This window comes from Bos taurus, chromosome 5 (assembly GCF_002263795.3).
Source record: "Bos taurus isolate L1 Dominette 01449 registration number 42190680 breed Hereford chromosome 5, ARS-UCD2.0, whole genome shotgun sequence".
NCBI lineage: Eukaryota > Metazoa > Chordata > Mammalia > Artiodactyla > Bovidae > Bos > Bos taurus.
The window spans coordinates 96,176,609-96,198,032 of record NC_037332.1 but is presented as its reverse complement, the minus strand read 5'-3'; the positions used below and the strand labels follow the sequence as shown (position 1 = coordinate 96,198,032).

Sequence of the window (21,424 nt, the reverse complement as noted above, 5' to 3'; positions counted from 1 at the left end):
ACAGGTCTTAACTCTTTCCTGCTGGGTTTCTGGCTCTATCTTTAACTCTGTGGAGGGATAAAGATTCAGATTTATTTCAAAGTAAATGGCTGGGAAATAAAATGAGAACAGAACAGTGACAAAGTGGCAGTATTCAATATCCATTAAGTGGACATTTCTCCTTGCGAAAAGGCAACATCTGTGGTAAACTACCCCTGTGTTTTATAGGTCAAAACTCAGATTTTTGAGGTCTCATCCCTGGAGCTTCGGAGATAGGACCTGAGAACTTGCATTTCACATAAGTTCCCCAGTGATGCTGCTGTTGCTGGCCAGGGGACCACACTTTTAGAACCACTGGTATGAACTGTAAGACACTATTCATGCATCAACTGTTATATCATTCACTCTCCAACTTCACCGCTATCCCCTTTACAGTCAACCCTGACTGGGACTTATCTTTGAACATAAACCACCATCCCCTGTGGGAGGAATTCCTTTCACACTTGTGGGTCAACCTACCTGCTGCACAAAAAGGAAGCCATAAAGGAGAGATTGGCTGTTCTTTACTATCAACCACAAAGCGGTGGTTTATTACAATGAAACAAAAGCCAAGGAGATCGCATGCACAAGGACACATCATACATGAGGTTTCACGAGCAGTCACAACTGCCTAATGCGGTTTGGTGGTTATTTAATGGTTACTGAGAACCACAGGGTCCTAATCGAAGCTGAACATGTTTCCAATCCCCGTTTTGGGGGCAATGAGCCCGGCACGGACTGCTGTGCTGTACTGTGGGCTTGTACTACTCTTTTATTATTAATAAGACTCAATTTTTTAAAATCCCTGTATAAAACGTTGTCAAGAATGAAGGAAGAAGTGTATTCATCGCCGGTTTATCATCAAGTGTGTCAAGGATTCTGTGTGTTGTTTCCTAGCTACTTCCTTTCAGCAACTTAGGCCAAAATCCAGCCATGTCCACACAGCATCTTACGTGTGCACGTGAATCATTTTTCTTCATTTTCTTGTTTTCTAGAACCCAATTTCAGTTGTATTAAAACTGGTTTAACATATGTTCAATTATACTTCAAAGACAAACTCATATGAAAGAGCTTAGATTTATGGCTACCAAAGGCGGACGGTGTGGGTAGGTGAAACTGGATGAAAGCGGTCAAAAGGTATAAACTTGTAAGTAAGATAAATAAATCCTAGGGATGTAGTGTACCACATGATGAATATAATTAATACTACTATAGGATATATATGAAAATTGTTAAGAGACTAAATCCTAAGAGTTCTTATTAGCAGAAGGACTTTTTTTTTTCTTATTTCTTTAATGCTGAGTCTATGCAAGATGATGGATGTTCACCAAACTTATTATGATCATCATTTCATGAGGTATGGAAGTCAAATCACCTTACACTCATACAGGGCTGTCAATTTTATCTCAATAAAATGAGAAGAAAAAACACGTTCAAGTAAAGAACAGTGATCACTTGCACAGTGCCTGCTACACACCTGACACTGTGCTAAGAATTTTAAATGAACTAAAGTTCATTTGACCCTTCGAGCAACAGTTTGAGGTAGGTGCTACCATCCTTCCCGTTTTATAGATGAAGAAAGGGAGGAAAGGGATGAGAAAGCTGAAGCAACATTTATTCACACTGCTTTGTATGATTCACTGTTTTAGGCAGAGGGGAGCAAGATATGATGCCTCTCAGCTTTTAACTATGCTCCAAAGGACAAGTTCAAGAATCCAAGGTTAAGGAGAAAGCATAAGACAAGACACGCAGCCATAAAAGTACAGGAGATTGGGAGAAGGTGTTGTCGCAATTATGGTGGTATGTAGACTCAACACAGATAGGTGAGAAGGAAAGAGGGTGCAAAGGGCGGGCAGTCCTGACTCTGTGACTTGGGAACCAGGGGTCAATAACACCCCTTGCCTTCTGGAAGCATGTCCCAAATTTAACTCAAGAACTACTCTTCCAATTTTTGTAACATATGTGCACCATTTTCACTATTTTTAATTTAATATATGAAATAACCATCTTAAAAAATACATTTATTAAAAAATCCATATCATTACTGTGAATATAAGAAAAGTGTTACTTGCCAAAGATGGAAGATAACTATAAAAATAAATAGGACTTCCCTGGTAGTCCAGAGATTAAGAATCCTGCCAATACAGGATACTGTATTGGGACTGGGGACTGGGGTTTGATCTCTGGTCTGAGAAGACCCCACGTGCCTCAGGGCAACTAAGCCTGTGCACCAGAACTACTGAAGCCCTTATTCCCCAGAGCTTGTGCTCCGCAACAAGAGAAGCCACTGCAAAGAGAAGCCCTCTCATCACAACTGGAGTAGCCCCTGCTTGCCAAAATTAGAGAAAGCCGACACACAGCCACGAAGACCTGGCACGGCCAAAAACAAATTTAAAAACTTTTCAGTAGATTATTTAAATTAAAGAATACTCATTCTTCTTAACTTATGTACCACAGTGAAACTCAAAATCACACTTCGGGAAACACTGAAGTGGCAATGATGAATCACAGATCAGTGGTCTCAGCTATCAAATTTGGCTTCTACTTTCTCTTTTATATATTTGTATGTATTTTTCTCAATGGCTCTTTAGCTAGCTCTATATAACATCCCCAAACTCCTCTCTCCTAGCTAGTTGAACTCATAAAATATTTGGTTGATTCTGTTTTATAGAAAACAAAGTTAAAATTTCATGTCACTCTCCTGCTAAGATTTGAGGACTGTTTTGTAGGTCAGCTATTTTAAATTCTCCTTGGTGGTTCAACATTTCTCTGCACCTCCAGCAGGTGTCTGATCAATGGGGCTGCATGGCCACAGTGCCACTGCCATGATGGTTGTGTTTTAGAAGAGCTTTCAATTGCAGAAGTGAGCTCTTTGCTACCAAGTCTCCCCTATGCCATCAGAACCTAGACAGCTGCCTCTGTAAATAGCTATTAGGCCCTTGCTATTGGGAGAAAGGCGTTCTGTCCTCACAGTTTGAAGAGACAGGTTATTGTTCTAACTGAAAAAAAAAGACAACATGGATGCGTGTATTCATGATGTATTTTCAGGTGTGTGTGTGTCTGTAACGCGTGCATGCGTGCTAAGTTGCTTCCATCATGTCCAACTCTTTTTGACCCTATGGACCGTAGCCCACCAGGCTCCTCTGTCCATGGGATTCTCCAGGCAAGAATACTGGAGTTGGGTTGCCATTTCCTACTCCAGGGGATCTTCCCAACCCAGGAATCAAACCCACGTCTCTTACATCTCCAGCACTGGCAGGTGGGTTCTTTATCACCACCTGCCACCTGGAAAGCCAGTATCTGTAATAATAGCAAAAAGGTATAAGGATGTAAGGATACAGAAAAGCTTTTCTGTTGTTGCTCTTTCTATCTTTCCTGCCTCTCTCCCTTCTTCCACTCCTCCCCACCTTACTTTTTCATTTCGTGTTCCTCTCAGGAAAATATTACCCTGAAACAGCCAGTCACATTTTGAGCCAACCTCTCCCTCCTCCCAGTCCAGGATCATTTGTGAACACTTCGTTTAAATGCTCTCATGTGATAGGGCTCACATGTATCCATGGTGTGGTCTGTCCTCTGGTCTACAGAACAATTCCCATTGGTATTGCCACACTTTGACCCCATTAGTCTAGTTACAGTCTTTGTATTAAGGCAAAAAGCATATTGAACTTAAATGGAGCCAGATGTAAATATCTACACTCAGCACTGCCACTCCTTATGTGTATGAATTTGGCAAGTCAGACAACTTTTCTGGCCTCAGTTTATGTAACTGCACAAGTATTTCCCAGAGTTTTCATTGCAATCAAAATTAGATCCTATATGATAAAACTCTTCATAAACCACATTGCTCTTAAAGGGCCATATACATGTCGGATGTGCTAGAGACCAAATCTTCCTAAGATCCTTTGATCTCAGGCTACACTGTTCTAGAAACTATACATCTTCCTCAGACCCTATAGGGAGAACAGATGTTTTGCACTGTTCTATGAAGAGAATGTTGAGGTGGCTTAAACATCCACCAGAAATTCTAACTGAGAGGTAGGTCATATTCAAATTCTTCACCAGCAAGTTTCCCTCCTCATAGGATGAGTGAAAAAAAATGGTACGTTTTGCTACGAGAAGAGCCAAAGTTGATGATCTTAGAAGACACCACATATCAAACTCTAAGAGTAGAAGAAGAGAAAAGGAGATCTAGTGGAGTCTGGTGTAAAAGGAGAATATGGTGCACTTGGAACGCACAGCAGGAGATTGGTCCTCTTCCCCGAGGGGTCTATCACTCTCTCCCCAACGACTGCCTTCTGCTCTGCTCTCCTCCTTGCTTTGCCTCCCCAAGACCACACTTTCATTCTCATCATGCCCTTCGTGCTTTAAGTTTAAACCTTCAGAACACTTAGCTGATAGAACTAAGACCTGGAATGCATGTAGAAATAGCAATTGGCAGCCTTTATGGGCAGGAGAGAACAGCTGGGTCACATGATCACAGAGAAGAAGAGTGCACAGAAAGTGTGAGAGCCCCTCCTCCCCCAACTCACTCTCAAAATGAACTGAAATGTTCACTAAATTATGGACATAAATCATTCTAATAGAGAAAGAAAAATCATACCAAATAATCTGACTTCTATACCTGTTGTGGATGTTTGTATTCATGTTTTTTATTAATAGCTTTCATTCCTAAAGGTAGAAGTGAAGTGGCTCAGTCATGTCTGACTCTTTGAGACCCCATGGACTGTAACCTACAAGGCTCCTCTGTCTATGGAATTTTCCAGGCAAGAGTACTGGAGTGGGTTGCCATTTTCTTCTCCAGGGGATCTTCCCGACAGAGGAACGGAACCCAGGTCTCCTGCATTGCCGGCAGACGCTTTACTGTCTGAGCCACCAGGGAAGCCCTTATTTTCTTAATTAGACTTCCCTTTAAATTTTTGTACTAGGGGCCAATCAGGAGAGTTAACAAGCCAAGGTCAGTTGCTTCCCTTCCTGTACACACAAATTGCTTTACCCTGGTCTCAGCGAACTCTCAGAAATAGGTATGGTGGAGAGAGACACTGTGTGTGAACTTGCACAAATCCATCAGTGCTACAGGAAGAACTCAAAGCAGAAGATCTCCTGGTGGTAGGTCAACATAGGTATGCTTGCATATGAAGGACATTCAGATATTATAGCATTAATGCTAAACCTCAGGGAAAGTTAATAGGCTATTAATGTATGCACAAAGTAGCCGGTTTACTAGAAAATACATCAAGGAACAAAAGGAGTGGTTTCTGCCATGATGGCCTCTGACAGTCTTGAGGCACATCAGCCTGTGCCTGTGGGAGTCAGCCAGGTGCTGCCCCACTGGTGAAAGAAGGGGTTGCTCTCCAGTCTTTCTGGGTCACTTGGAGAAGGCAATGGCACCCCATTCCAGTACTCTTGCCTGGAAAATCCCATGGACGGAGGGGCCTGGTAGGCTGCAGTCCATGGGGTCGCTAAGAGTTGGACATGACTGAGTGACTTCACTTTCACTTTTCACTTTCATGCATTGGAGAAGGAAATGGCAACCCACTCCAGTGTTCTTGCCTGGAGAATCCCAGGGACGGGGGAACCTGGTGGGCTGCCGTCTATGGGGTCACACAGAGTCGGACACGACTGAAGCAACTTAGCAGCAGCAGTAGCAGTGGGGCACAGAGAATGGAAATAGCACTAGAAATGATGTCATAACAAGCATGAGCCCTATTAGCTCCTTGAGAACATGTGCCTGAATTTTGAAGGCCTCTAACTTGCAAGGAAATGGTCCTAGCATGATGAAAACTGCAGACACAGACCACATGACCAACCCCATCCTCTGTGTGTTGTAACTGACAAAGATGATAAATATTCTTAACAGCGAAATTAGAGGATCAGATGATCAGAAACAGAAAACCCTCTGAGATTCCAAGCAGACCAGGAACCACCAAGGAGAGACACATACCCACCACATATGTGTCTACTCTCCTGTTACTGAATTAATATAACCCAAGCTTCTCAGGTTAAGGGATGTCATTCTGAATGTTTAGAGTCATTATACAAAAACAAAAATGTGACCAAACCTTGTCACCTTGGACATCAATCTTATGGCATCGAAGTTGGATTATCAAAAACCCTGAAATTATTCTCATCTGAGTACCAGTCTCTACTGAATACACATGTGAATGCTTAATCATGGGAGGTTAGTTTAGAGATACAGGGACTTCTCTGGTGGTCCACTGGCGAAGACTGTGCTTCCACTGCAGGGGGCGTGGGTTAGATCCCTGTCTGGGTAACTAAGAACACACATGCCACGCGATGCAGAAAAAAAAAAAATAGTACAATACCTCTTTACAATGGGATATGAGGCAGTCATTAAATTTCATGCTTTCAGATAACATTAATAAAATAAGAATATGGCCACAGTATCATAGTGAGAGAAAGAAGATTGCAAACTGTTCATACATTGTGTTTCCAATTCTATTGTATCACACTGTATTGTATTATAATATACACAGAAAAAAGCATCAGATAAGGAACAGAAGAAATGTAAATGCTAGTTCTTTGTAGGTATGGAAATGGGTACATTTTATTTTGTCCCCTAAATACAATTAATAAGCAAATAAGAAAATTACAAATGTTATAATAAGAAAATCATAAGTGTTTTTAACTTGTCTATCAACACAAGAGTCTTGTAACAGCCCCCTACACCACTACTTCTTCAATACTACCACTGAAAAAACATCATAAGCCAGAATTAGAAAGATGGTTCAGAGACTCAGGAGCCAACCAGAGACAACTGTCATGAAATAAAAATCTCAATAAAATGTAAACAAGGTGGATGAAAGCCATCTTTCAGCTTTGGGGACACTTTCCTCTTTACTACGTTTCCTTAAGTCAAGGTCAAGCCAGCACTTCTGTCTCCAAGCTCCGTCCAGCTTTTCTCAAACCCGATAAGCGGGTATAGGTTTCAAAAGCAAAGTCAACCAAGGTTATCTTGGTATTTTATCCTTTTCATTCAGTGGCTGATGACAGCACATGAAGACAACCAGCCTTTCTGAAATGACATTTCTGAAATCTATTCCCCCAATACATCCTGCTCTGCTCTTCAAATTATTTTATAAACGTACACGGGGGCAGCAGCTTGACTTTGTGGACTAACAGGGCTGTGGAGACGTTGAGGGCTAAGCGCACACCTCCCCACCCCACAAGTCTCTTTCTGGAACCTCAGAAAAGGGTGTAGACTAAAAGCCACATGGGCCATGGCTCTTGGAGCTGAGGGAAACACATCGCTTGGATGTGAGAGTCTGTGATAATCAACAACTTGGAAAGACAACCAAAACCGTGCATCTATATGACACCGGCTTATGCCATGTCCATAAGCCAGTGTCATATACATGCACGGTCTTTACTAACCAGGCAACGTGAAAGGCCACCCAAACATTAGACAATAGATTTAAAAATCACCTTAGGGTATAGAAATCGTGTGTCACAATCAGTATCCTTCTCCTTGCAGCACTCTTTTTTTTTGTTTTCCCCAGCAACTAGGAAAATGTCAAGACTAATTTGGTGGGAGCAGTGCTAGGCTCACAGTAGGTGCTCAATTACTATGTGTAAGAAAGAAGGGAAGATCCAAAACCCTCAACACCTTGGAGGCCACACCTTGCTGTCAGGGCCGGACTGCCCCCTAAGAAATACCCCGGATTTTAGGTTCTTCCAAAGTCAGCCCCTGGTGCGGTTAACAGTTCTGGCACTCTACACTTCTCTCTACGAAGAAATTCTCCCGGGAGCTAGTAGAGATCCTTTCTGCTGGATCTTAAGCCCTCTTACTCTGGTTCTATCTAGGAGAAGAGAGAGTGAACAGCTGATGTCAACACTTGGTCCGATAATTCTTCATAGATTTAAAGAAAGTCATCACCTCCTTGCTCTCCTCCTTCCCCTCCATGACCCCAATTCCCACAGCCTTTCTCCATGGAGTCTGTTTCTTAATCCCTTAATCCAATGATGCCTATTAGGACGCAGTTCAAAGTCAGCGAAAAGAACATGTTGTTAAGCGGTGGTATCGGGAGATGCAGAGCAAAGACACCGACACGGGAAGGAGTTCATATTTCACTTCTCAGATACCTTGTGTGAGCCTGGAAAGTATGTGAATGGCACGTGGATCCTCCCCTGGGGTGGGAGGTGGAGTGAAGTGGGGGCAGGCGTGTTCCAGCCATCATCAAGTATTTCCTGGCCTGCTGAGCACTATCTAAGGCAGGGTACAGACATCTAGTGGAAAACCAAACAGATGTGGTTCCCGTGTTTGTGAGCAGCCTGTCAGCTTGTCCATGATGTGTGTGTGTGTGTGTGTGTGTGTGTGTATGTGTGTGAGCCCATGCAAGCACACATGAATAGATGGAGAAGCTGTTTTATGTCAAGAGTCAATGGCTTTCAAGTGGAATCTGTCACGGCAGTAATCAACCTTTCTCATATCACCACCAAACTGACCATCCTGGAATACGATTTTGCTAGTCCTCAAGTGATTCCCTAATGGTCAGCAGTAAAAGAATCCACCTGAAATGCAGGAGATGTGGTTTGATCCCTGGGTTGGGAAGATCCCCTAGAGAAGGAGACGGCAACTCACTCCAGTATTCTTGCCTGGGAAATCCCATGGACAGAGGAGCCTGGCAGGTTACAGTCTGTGGGTCTTGAAGAGTTGGACACGACTGAGCGACTAAACAACAACAGCAGGTACCAGTATGACAGAGCATCCACAGCCTGGGGTTAGTGCTGTCTCCTGGATACAGGGTGACCAGAAGCATCCTTTAACCTGACTCATTCATCTCAGGCTCCAAAGGCCAGTGGCGCCTTCTGTTTTATGATGTTGCTGCTGCAGCAGCTCTTGGGAGTCATCTTTCTACCAGTTCGGTTAGCCTTCCTCTCTCTTACTGATCCAGACGTTAATTCACAAATAAGACTACTGACCCAGCATTTCCAACCAACCACTTTCTCCTGGAATCCTTCTTTCACTGGTGAATGTGGCTCTAATCTGTTACGACTGTAAGCCTAAAATGATATCTGGGGATTGGGGAGCCCAAAGAATGACCTGGACAAACAGAGAATGCTGTACTCTATACAAGGAGGAGTATTTTCTGGTGGATGGAAGCAGGGAAGAGGGAGTGGGCTTGTAAAATACACGTCTGGTGTTTTTGGGAGAAAGGATAGCGGAGGTGAAAACCATACGTATCCTCGCAGTTCTGACCTAGACAGTCCCTTTAAGGTCTGTTTATATCCTACAGCTTGAAAATGCACCATCATCATTTCTTGAAGTCATTGCTCAGAACACACCCCCACTGCATTTCATTTTTATTATCCCCATTTTAGGAACGATTAAATGGAAGCAGGGAGCAGCAGCAATGAAGCAAATCATGAGAGGCTCAGATAAAGACAGAAGCCCGAATGCTTGTTGGAACTGCCTCTCTGTGCCAGACTATTTTTAATGCAAGTTTATGCGTCTGCCCCCCTCTTAGACTTAGAAATGAACCCTTCTGCACACAAATATTTTTCTACCATCCCCTATCCTTTCCAACTCACCAGGCTATGTATGTGTGTATGTGTAGTCCTCTTTAAATGTTCCTCACATTTCTACCTACCAGAGATATGTACTTGGCTTTCTGTGAATACAATTCTGATCTCTGCTATTCCAGCCCTCTGCCTCCATGCCTCCTTGCTGCTGCTGCTAAGTCGCTTCAGTCGTGTCCGACTCTGTGCGACCCCATAGACTGCAGCCCACCAGGCTCGCCCATCCCTGGGATTCTCCAGCCAAGAACACTGGAGTGGGTTGCCATTTCCTTGTTCAGTGCATGAAAGTGAAAAGTGAAAGTGAAATCGCTTAGTCGTGTCCGACTCCCAGTGACCCCATGGACTGCAGCCTACCAGGCTCCTCCGTCCGTTGGATTTTCCAGGCAAGAGTACTTAATGGCTACTTATATAGGATCCCATTAAAGGGTCACAAAAACATGTACCCTTTGTTTAAAAAGAAAAAAGGGGGTTGAGTAAATGTAGAAACTTTGTATATGCTTGGTGTGTTTTCAGAGCAAAAAGGTGACAGTGAGAACAACAACTGCTCTGAGGAGCAGTCTGGGGAACCAAGGCTCATCGATGATAAAAGGACATTCTTTTTACTGGATGTTCTTTTGCATCATTTGGCTTTTTATCATATGTAGATAGTATCTTTAAAAATTGTACAAAGAGGGTGGAGACTACCAATTGATATTTGTAAAATGCTGGCTATGTTTCAGCCACGGTTAACTAGTTTTACTATCATCTCCTTTATAGTTGGTTACTGTAAAATCCCCTTTAATCTATATAATAGCCTTAGGCAAAGCCCTATATTACAGAAGGAAAATAGACTCAGGTAATATCAGTGGCTCGGCTAACACAGCTCATAAAAAAAAAAAAAAAAAAAAAAAAACCAACTAGTGTGGGTCATTGAACTGGGCTCTCTCCCATTTCCAAAACCAAGCTCAGTTCTCTAGACCATCCTGCCTTCACTTTGAGTCTTTCAGAAGGAACCGAATTTATAAGACAGTGGCTTTGTAAAAACCTGAAGGAATCCTGTGACATCCTATCATGGGGTTCACACTGACAACTTAATGAATCTTCCTCCGGCCAAGGTGTCTTGTAGAGCACTGCTTGGGCACACCTGTCTGGAGATAAGGCCTCCCCAAAGGTCCCCTGAGTCCTCGCTGGTCCTTGGGGGCACTCACCCCAAGGGCAGGGATGTATCTGCTCTTGTGAGCTGTTCAGTAAACCACTCCATCTGCACAGGACAGCCTGAGGTAGAAGTGAGTGGCTAGTCACTACTCCAACCCCCCTAAGCGTACAGATTCTTCATTTATTGAACAATGGTCTCTGGAGTGAGCCAAGCACCCTTCTTAAGTGCTGGAATTACCGAGGTGAAAGAGGCCCTTGCCCCATGCAACATCTCTCCTGGTATGAGAAAACAGGCAGTAAACAGGCAGACAAATAAGCAAAACATCAGATAACAAGTATACTGAAGAAAAGAGACATAAACCTGACTGTGGCTGCTTCGGCTCGGGTCATGATATTTACCCAAGTGACAAGAATGACCTGGGAGTTACTGTCCTTAAAAACAAAGTCTTCTTCTGTATGCTCCAGCTCTCACCCAACTTCCACGCCAAGGTCCTATTTCTTTACAGCATGACTTTGTAATCTCGAGAAGGACCCACTGTTCATGCCACCATTCTAGACATGAGGAAAGAAAGACCTTAGACAAGTGAAGGGAGCAGATCACACAGTGAGTTAGGCATGTCACTGGAAGCTGACAGCACCGTCTCTTAGCCCACGTTTCTTCCACAAGCTGAGACTCACTCCTCGATTCTCTCCCCAGCGAGCAACTCTTCACTGTAGAATCCTCACTCTAAGGCCTGCCTCTCTGAGCTCTAAATCTTCCCAGGACCACTGGGAACCATCTAGAACACTACTAGGAATCCTGGGGATGCAGAAGGGTTCTGGGGACCAGGGTGATGGTGGAAGAAAAGGATGTTCGATTTCACCATGTCCCAGACATGCCTTTGACCTGAGCTTGGCTGCCCCTCTCTGCCCACAGGGGCTTCCACCTTCCACGTTTGGGAGCCATGAGGCTCATAAAGCCAAAAAATACTGACTTCTCTCTGCAGCAGCGTTCTCTGATGTAACCAAGTCAGTATGAAATATTCTATTCTATTTAGTATGATCCCAATCCCCCCAAAATGCTTTATCAAAGGATTATCCACAGAATTTCTTTAAATAACAAGCTCCCTTAGCACACTTAAAATACAATCTATGAAAACTCAATCTACATAAAGATTTTATCTCCTCTTGCCAAAAAAAAAAAAAAAATCCAGCTATTGTATCAAGGGCAACAACATAAACTTGGATTCTTAATGATGGATTTTAGACCGTTGCATTATGTAATGGTTCTCAGTTGTTCGACAGGTTTATTGAGCCATGTGACATGCTCCTTCAGGTTCCCATGAGGACAGGACGATATGAAGACACAGCCTCTGACCTCCAGAAGCATCACACACACAGCTCTGACACAGGCAGCTGTCACGAGTGCTGCTGACAGGGGTGCGGACCAATGCTACAGGGGATACGGGAGTGAAAAGTGAAATCCCGGCCAAAGATCAGGCAAGGAAAAAGCAGTATTTTAATTGGTTTCAAAGGATGATTATGATCTGTATAATTGGACCATTCGTTCCAGGAAAAGGGAACATCATGACACGCCGTACAGGGAGCAAGACGTACAGGGGCACCTTCTCAGAACAGCGACGAACCCAGTGCTGCTTGATGGTGATACAGGACACACCGAGGAAGAGAAGACGGTGTTGGAAAACAGACCGCTGCCTTGAATGCAAGAAGAGATAAAGTTTGGACCCAATTCACAAACCACCAGAGCTTTGCGGAGGTCTGGAGCAGAGAAAGAACATAACCACAACTGTGCCTTGGGAAGCTCATTCTAGAAGCCATGTCCAGAACTGAGCTGAATGGACAGAAGTGGGTGACATCCCGAGTGATCTTTTTTGAACACCTGGATCCAGGTGTGGTTGATGCTTACATTGGGCTCCCAATTAATAAGGAGCCATGCAATTAAAAATTTCACTAAGTGTTATCATTGAGTAAAACATATCATTTTACAATGTGAATCTTTATTTTTGTCAGCTAGGGCTTAATTTTATTTATGGATGATTACTGATGCCATTTGAATATGCCAATGATCTCTGAAATAAAACATATCTAAAAGTAAAAATATTTAAAAAAATAAGAAAGTGTGCATCAGAGAGAGGGAGGTCCATTTAAAACATTATTCACATGGTTTTTGGATCATATAAAAATAAGCAATACATATAAGAGTGAGAGTAAAGGTAGAATTGATAAGGAGGGGAGGGATCAAACCCCCAGGAAGGAGAAACTAGCTGTGGAAAGGGGTGGGGGTCCCAGGCCTCAGATTCCAGCCTAAGGAAGAGAAGGCAGCGCCAATGAGTGGAAGTGGTGTCTCTTTAAGACAGGACGGCTATGAGAGGCCCCATACTCGAGTCAGTAATCATGAGTCTATTGCATAAAAGCTATCCCCAGCTGGATGTCTTCTGTTCCACGTATGAAGCCTCAGTTTTTAATAACTCCTCTTCTGGAGATCTACAGAAGTGCCTGGTGTACATGCCGGCCCCAGAACACTTCTTAAATTATTATGTCTGCACAGCAGCAGTGAAAAGCAGCTTGATTGGGGTGAAGAGCAGGAGCCCAGAGAAGAGCCATTTTGGAACAAATGATAACTTCAATCAAGGACGCTGGGTATGATGTTAGCCTTATAGCTGAGCCCTTATTGGAGGAACACATGACAGGAAGACGTCTTTCATTTGAAGGGCAAGGCTCTGGGTCCCACTACCTGAGACACACATGCCCTGTTTCACCTGTCCACGTCTCTCTGTGACAAGATTGTGAATTTCAAGACGTTTATCTCTGGCTTCTTTTCCTGTTTATTCTCTCTGAAAATATATCGCCTGGTTTCCATCCTAGTTAGAGCCACACTGACATCCTGAAGTCTGTTCTCAGCCAACTGGCCCACAGAGTCTGCAGAAATTGCCTGAAATCAGTGTTTCTCAACGTGTTGCACAGAATCTGATTCCACAAACTAAAGGGTCTTGTGATAAAAATCATTTGGGGAAATGCCAAATTAGATAAAATTAAAGATGTTCCTTTGCTAAGAGACCTCTATTTGCAACAACATGGATGGACCTTGAGGGTATTTATGCTAAGTGAAGTTAGAGAAAGATAAATACTGCATGATCTCACTTGTATGTGGAATCTGAAAAAAAAAAATCTAGCCATAAATACAAAGAACAGACTGGTAGTTTGTCAAGGAATACAAACTTCCAGTTATAAAAGGAAGTCATGGGAATGTAAGGTAGAGAACGATGACTATGGTTAATAATACTCTTACCTATTTGAAAGTTGCTAAGAGAGTAGATTTTAAAAGTTATCATCACAAGAAAAAAAAATTTGGAACCATGCACAGTGATGGATGTTAACTAGACTCTCTGTGGTGATCACTTCACAATATACACAAATATCGAACCATTATATTGTACATACGGAACTAGTACAATGATATATGTCAATGACATCTCAGCAAAAAAGACACCTCTGAACTTTCAAATTAATATGTGTTCGGAGAATCTCCCAGAGTGAGACACAGTAGACAGCACCCCTTAATCTTATTTAACTGAGAAACCATTTCTCTGCAAAGCCTCTCAAGGCACAAGTGTCCTGATTCTCGTGAACACGTGTGACGAAATGTCTCTCAGGAACATTTGTATTGAACTAGGAATCAGGTATAATAATAGAAGCCAATACCTAGTAAGTGCTTACCATGTGCCAAGAACCCTTCTAAGTCCTTCACATATATCAATATATTTAATCCATATAGCAACCCAGTGATACTGAAACTATTATTTTTCCCATTTTTCAGATGAGGAAGTGGAGGCAGAGAGAAGTTAAGAGATTTGCCCAAGGTTGTAAGTAGCCAAGTTAGTGAGTAGAGAGCTGGGAATTGAACCCAGGCAGTCTGGCACCCACGTAAATTAATGCCTAATAGTAGAATTTCAGACACTGTGATCAGCTGACAGTGGGAGAGGTAGGACCTAAGAGCAAACCTCCAATCACAGGAAATCCAAATTTGTGTGCTCATGAATTAGGTTTCACAGGCCTCCCAGTACACCCTGTAGGACATGACTCCTGAACCATACCATCATTCGGTTTCTCCACTTAATTGTATTATCCCATGCCTGCACACTCTTCCATTAAAACAAAGTCATGCTGCAGACAGCACAGCTACCAATAAAAATGGTAATACACAGGGAAAATCATCTCTTGATTGACCAAAGTGGCAAGAAAATGAAGGCGCACGTTTGAGAAATGGCCTCCTCTGTGTTCTCAAAGTATTGATCTCCAGCTCAGAGACCAAACCAAGTGGCCGTTTTCCTCCTGTGTGTTGCAAAATTTCTGATCCCCACCCCTTCCACTTAGTTTGAGAATTGCCAAAGACATGTCCTACCCTCTCCCACTTCCTCTCCTTGTTCAGAAGGATGATCACCAGCTTTGGGTGCATCTGGTAGCCGTCTTCACTGAAGGACAGATTTCTCCCTTCAAAAGTCACATTGATCAGATACCTGTAAACAGAGAATGAAGAGAAGGTTACAAGCATGAAGAAGGTATGTCAGAACAAGACAGTCAGGAAGACAGAGAGAAAGGTGGATGGAGACTGACGTGTAGATAGCTCTATAAATATCATGTAAAGCTTGTGCCCCTCAGGCTTCGGTTTCATTATCCAATAACTGCCATCCAAGTTTTCACACTATAGGAATAGTAAGAAAGATAATGTAAAAATTTGACATAAGCGCAATGGGCTTGAGTTTAGTTGGCAGCTATGACTGAGCAAATTATTGAGCCTTTTGAATATCTGTTTTTTTCACGATTTGACAAAAATGGGGTAATAAAGAACCTACTCTATTAGGTTTGAAGGGCTTAAATGAGATAGCTGACCAAGGGGCAGAGTAAACCCTCATTAAGCGTTAATGACTATTATTCAAAAAAGGAGGTGAGTTCAAGGGAGGGGGGTGTAGAGACAAGATACAGTGGGAGTGGGCAAGACAGCTTCCCTTTTCACAGAAAATCGCAGGGGTGGGGTGGGGGTCCAGGGAGGAGAGAAAGACATTTTGCAGAGTGCTTCAGGTTCAGACATGTAAATTAGCAAAAACTAATAATGAGAGTCAGACCAATGGAGCTGTCTTTCAACACCTATACTCTCAGCTCACCCCATTCTCCCTTTCTGGCTGCTCTGACCTGATGAAGTTCCCTCACTGGGAATTCCCACAGGCATGTTCATTCCCATGGCATCAGTGCAACCGTGCTGATGGTTATTCAGGTCCCTTCACCACCATGGCTCAAGGCGTCAATAGTGATTAGCTCCATGTTCACATGACATGCTACTCTGGAGCCTTGCACCTGATGCTGCAGTGAGACCTATCTCTGTTCAGAAGCAGAATGGGCATCCTGTGATTGTTGGGAGTCTTCTGACAGGCTTCAAAACTTCGACCAACCATGGCTCCCTACTGCACTGAAGGAGAGAAGAACGTGCAGGAGGCAGCCTAAAGGCTCCTTTTGTAAGTCTTCTCATTTAACAAAAACTGTGAGCCTCTTCTTTGATGCTACCAGGTAACATTAGATTAAGCAACCAAGGTTGCTTAGGGTTGCTAAGATGTAGGTCTTTCAGGAAATTCTAAAGATGACTAGGTACTGTGAACCAAATCCTCATGGACCACATTCCTTCTTCTAAAGCTGCCTGGGACTTTTCAAGCTGTCATTTCCAGGGCAAATGCAGTCAAAAACAGAGACCACAAAAGAGCAGAGATTCCTAGAATTTCAAAATTGGAAGAGATCTTCATAATCAATGAGCCCAGTTCCTGCAGTTTATCTTTCCTTTCTATGACATCATAAAACCAGCCCTCTCAGCTCTTCTTGAATACTTCCATTGATGGGGAGCTCATCACTGTATTCCCTACCCTCAAGGCAGCAACCTCACTGTTGGGCAGTTCTTTTTTACCTAAAGGTGAAATCTGCTCCCCTACTACCTCTAGATCCTGGTCTCCTCCTTAGGAGTTATACAGTTATACAGTCTAATGCTTCTTTTGCATGGGAGCTCTTCAAGCATTTGAAGATATTCATCATGTATCCCACATAAAGGGCTTCCCAGGTGGCTCATGGGTAAAGAATAGGCCTGCCAATGCAGGACACACAGGTTTGATCCCTGGGTTGGGATGATCCCCTCAAGAAGGAAAAGGGCAACCCACTCCAGTACTTCTGCCTGGGAAAACCCATGGACAGAGGAGCCTGGTGGACTGTAGTCCATGGGGTCGTACAGTCAGACATGACCTAGTGACTCAACAACAACAACGAATCCCTTATAAAATGAATTTTAGTCTTTGAAGAAACTATGAGCTCATTTGGTTCTATAATTTTAACTTGATAGATAAGGGAACTAACTGAAGCACAAAGAGGTCAAATTATTTGCCCCCAGCTAATTGCGAGCAGAAATAACATTTTAAGAGCTATATTATCATATGTGAAATGAATCGCCAGTCCAGGTTTGATGCATGATACAGGGTGCTTGGGGCTGGTGCACTGGGATGACCCAGAGGAATGAGATGGGGAGGGAGGTGGGAGGGGGGTTCAGGATGGGGAACACATGTACACCCGTGGCGGATTCATGTCAATGTATGGCAAAACCATTACAATATTGTAAAGTAATTAGCCTCCAATTAAAATAAATAAATTTATATTTAAAAAAAAGAGCTGTTCCCAGTCCCATGTGTTCTCTAGCATCCCACTCTGATTCTCACACGCCACAGCAGCTTTAATATCCCCGTTCCTGCACCAAACTACACTGTGCCATGGTGTAACTCCCTCTCTACCCCCTCAGCTGTGATCTCTGAACACCTTCAGTTGGTAAATGTGTAACATCCTTGATTCAACTCAAGGCTCCACCCCGTGTCTTCTCCACTCTCTGTGCTGCTCCTCCTCTCAGCTCACTGCTGCCTGTTCCTGCCCATCACTCGTGAGAAGATGATATTCAGGTCTCCTGTAGTTTACAACAACTTCAACACTCCAGCCTAAGTTCCATGCAGTTCATTTCAGGGAGTATGCTTTTAAACTAAAAGACCAGAATTTAAGCATCAGACATAATCCATTTGGAAAGTAGGTTCTTACTACATCAATATGGCATTATACTTTAATTTCTGAAAGTTTTCAGAGGAGGTGTATGAGACTTGTAGAAAAAAATTAGTCTTGCCTCTTTTTTAAAAGAACACAAGAGAGGAAGTGGAGAGGGAGAAGGAAGGAAGGGAGAGAGGGAGGGAGGGAGGGGAGGGAAGGGAGGAGAGAAGGAGGGATTAAAGGAAAGGGAAAGAAAGAGAGGAAGAAGGAGGAAGGGATGGGGGAGAGATGGAAATTATCTGGCTAATGAACCCTCTTTTCCACCAGACATGGCTGTGAGTAATTCTGACTTTATCTAAATCACCATTAAGAATTATTTCAAAGAAAGTGTCCGTTTCAGAAGGCAATTATAAAAGAGAAGCCCCCAAATCATATAAGCAACAATCAGCATGAATGGAATAAGCATATGGCTTCTCAAGATGACTTTTTTGAAAGGGGAATTCAACTCCCTGAATTGAGTAGATAGGTTGGGAAATTCAAACTCCAAGAAAATAAAACCACATTCATGGGTAATTGCTCTGCAGTTAAATTTCTCTAGTTGTTCCTGCTCCCAATCCTTTTGATTTTCCTTATATATTTTTCTCTCTCTAGGATGTTCACCTTATTCCAGTTCTACATGTTCATTTTATTCTGTGTTGACACTTCTCATATATTTTACTTATCAAAAATATTAATAAAGTGTTATGACAGTACACAAAATACTCTTCTGCAAAGTATCCTTTAATTATTCATATCCTTCAGCAGTGTAAAGATTCATCATTCACATTGTGTTTTTCTGAGTAATTCCCCGAGACGTGCCAACCTTTAGCTATTAGTGAGGAGCTTGCAAATATACACTTGCCTTGGGTAACGATGCCCTTAGAATAGTGGAACAGACCAATCCATTCATTGGTAATGAAAAGTGTGAAAAAATAATTGGGAGTGTGGTCACTTCTAGACCTGTGACCTTGGCCCTGAACCTGAGTTTTTCCCTCTTTAAAATGGAAACACCGATTTTTTTTTTTACCTCGTTTACCAGGTTGTGATGATCACCTGAAGTATGGGGTAGAAAAACTATATAAAATATGACACAAATAAAAGGTTATATAGTAGGAAACATTTAGAAAAAAGTAATATACTTCGACTAGCCTGATTAGAATTATCTAAAGGCAGGGAACTTGCCTCATTTTGGACCTCAGTGAGTAAAAGTGGGACGATTACATTCATCAGGGCTGAACTATCAGTGGAACACACGGGAGAAATGGAAACTGCCTCCCACATATGGAGGATAAACTAGGTCAAATGGTCATATTAATCAGTTCAGCTTTCCATAAGACCTGAAAATACCTAACCACCTTTGCATCTGGTGGCACTTTGTCAATTTTGAATATTAATTAAAACCTCAAAGTGTCCGTGTATAAATCCTCAGTAAAGGATTTGACTATATTATTAAGAGATGCCACAGCTATTCTGTCTCTGAAAATGTCATCTTCAAGAATGTAATGAGAAAGCCTAGCTTCAAGTGGCACTCAAATTCAGAAGTTCTGCTCATAAGATCCTAGTCGCTTGGAAGGCCCATCAAGGTTTGGTATATAAAAAAATATTGCTTGATTTGTCTCTGGGATGTAGTTTGACCCATAAGCCAAATGATAGCTTATCTCATAAAGTTCTAACACTGCAAAAATCTCAGATTGCTGGAACTAGAAGAAAACTTAAAAACCATCCATTGAGAACTGCCAGTTTGGACGGGAGAAAATGGGTCCCCCCAGTACTACCTGACTTTCCAAGGTGGCTTGCCTGTTCAGGACTGGAGTTCAAGTCTTCTTATTTCAAGCTCAGGGTTCTTTTCATCACTTCAGTAAGTAAAGTGAAATCAGTGTCTCAGAGCCTCAGATGGGCCTCTTGGCAGTCTCACATCACCATCACGTGCCCTCGACTACAGAGACCCCCTCATACAAACTGCGGAAAATAAAACCGATCACATTTCCGGCCTGACTCTGGCTTGTGGAGAAAGTCTTGGAACCTGCTGGGCTCAGGTCCAACATATTTGCTGCCTGTGGCCAAAGTCATCCTCCACTGGGTTGAATGGGGTCAAGCTGAGGTAAAAAGCCTGTGTGCCTCTTTGACTTTGACCATGCCACTCAGAGCTCATCTGCTGCAATGATTTAGCAGTACACCATGTGTGGGAGGCGTCCGAGAGGGCCCTGCCAGAATCTCCCCAGAAAACCAAGTGCCCTGGCCCCACAGTTCTCATTGTGCCCTCCAGATTCTCACAAGGGACTATTGTTTTTTATTTAAATGAATGTCTTTTAATGTGGTAATAAGAGAGACAAGTTTATCCTCTCAGACGACCCTCTCATTTTCAGATGAAGCAGATGAAGTCTGGAGGGGTTTGTGTTTTCACCAAGATCAGATGACAGGGTTGGAAAGAGGATCCAGGTGTCCCCACCCCACACCAGTGATCTTTCTGCTCAACATCATGCCTCAAAAATGTGGAATTATTCTCATTTTTTTTGAGGAATCTCCATACCATCTTCCATAGTGGTTGTATCAATTTACATCCCCACCAGCAGTGCAAGAAGGGTTCCGTTTTCTCCACACCTTCTCCAGCATTTATTGTTTGTGGATTTTTTGATAGCCATTATGACCTGTGATAGGTGATATCTCATTGTAGCTTTGATCTGCACTTCTCTAATAATGAGTGACATAGCATGTTTTCATGTTTATTAGCCATCTGTATGTCTTCTTTGGAGAAATGTCTGTCCATCAACAGATGAATAGATAAAGAAATGGTGGTACTTATATACAATGGAATATTACTCAGCCATAAAAAGGAACACATTTGAGTCACTTCTAATGAGGTGGATGAACCTAGAGCCTATTATACAGCTTATACAGAAGTAAGTCAAAGAGAAAAACAAATATCATATATTAATGCACATACATGGAATCTAGATGGAGAAGGGAATGGTAACTTACTCCAGTATTCTTGCATGGAGAATTCCATGTACAGAGGAGCCTGGCCAACTACAGTTCATGGGGGTCACATAGAGTCAGACACGACTGAGCAACTAACACACATAGACATGGAATCTAGAAAGATTGGTGCTGATGAACCTATTTGCAGGGCAGTAATGGAGATGCAGACACAGAGAACATACTCAGGGACACGAGTAGAAGGGAGGAAGGAGAGGGTGGGGACGAATGGAGAGAGTAACATGGAAACATATATACTACCATATGTAAAATTGATAGCCAGTAAAAATTTGCTGTATGACTCAGGGAACTCAAATTGGGGCTCTGTAACAACCTAGAGGAGTGGGAAGGGGTGTGAGGTGGGAGGGAGACTGTAGGGAGGGGACAGATGTATACCTATAGCTGATTCATGTTGATGTATGGCAGAAGCCAACACAATATTATAAAGCAATTATCCTTCCATTAAAAATTAAAAAAAATTATTAAAAAATGTGGAGTTGTCCATAGCTCTCAATTTCCATTCTCCAGCTATTAGAGCAAAGTAATAAAGGAGGAAACACAGTTCTAGGGAAGAGACTCAAATTCTTGACCCCTTTGCTTATGATTTTCCAGCTCTGAAAACCTGTAACTTTGTTACTACATCTTTGGTTTGTCACTTACC

At 42.7% G+C, this 21,424-nt stretch overlaps 1 protein-coding gene across 3 annotated transcripts in view; it reads right to left on the bottom strand.

Moving 5' to 3' along the window:
• GRIN2B (glutamate ionotropic receptor NMDA type subunit 2B) overlaps positions 1–21,424 on the bottom strand; it is a 495,157-nt gene that overhangs the window by 119,985 nt on the left and 353,748 nt on the right. For all 3 annotated transcript variants that reach the window (XM_059886576.1, XM_059886575.1, NM_001192921.3), the window contains one exon: positions 15,092–15,206. In XM_059886576.1, coding sequence (XP_059742559.1) covers positions 15,092–15,206 — 115 coding nt within the window. The remainder of the gene's footprint in view (positions 1–15,091; positions 15,207–21,424) is intronic.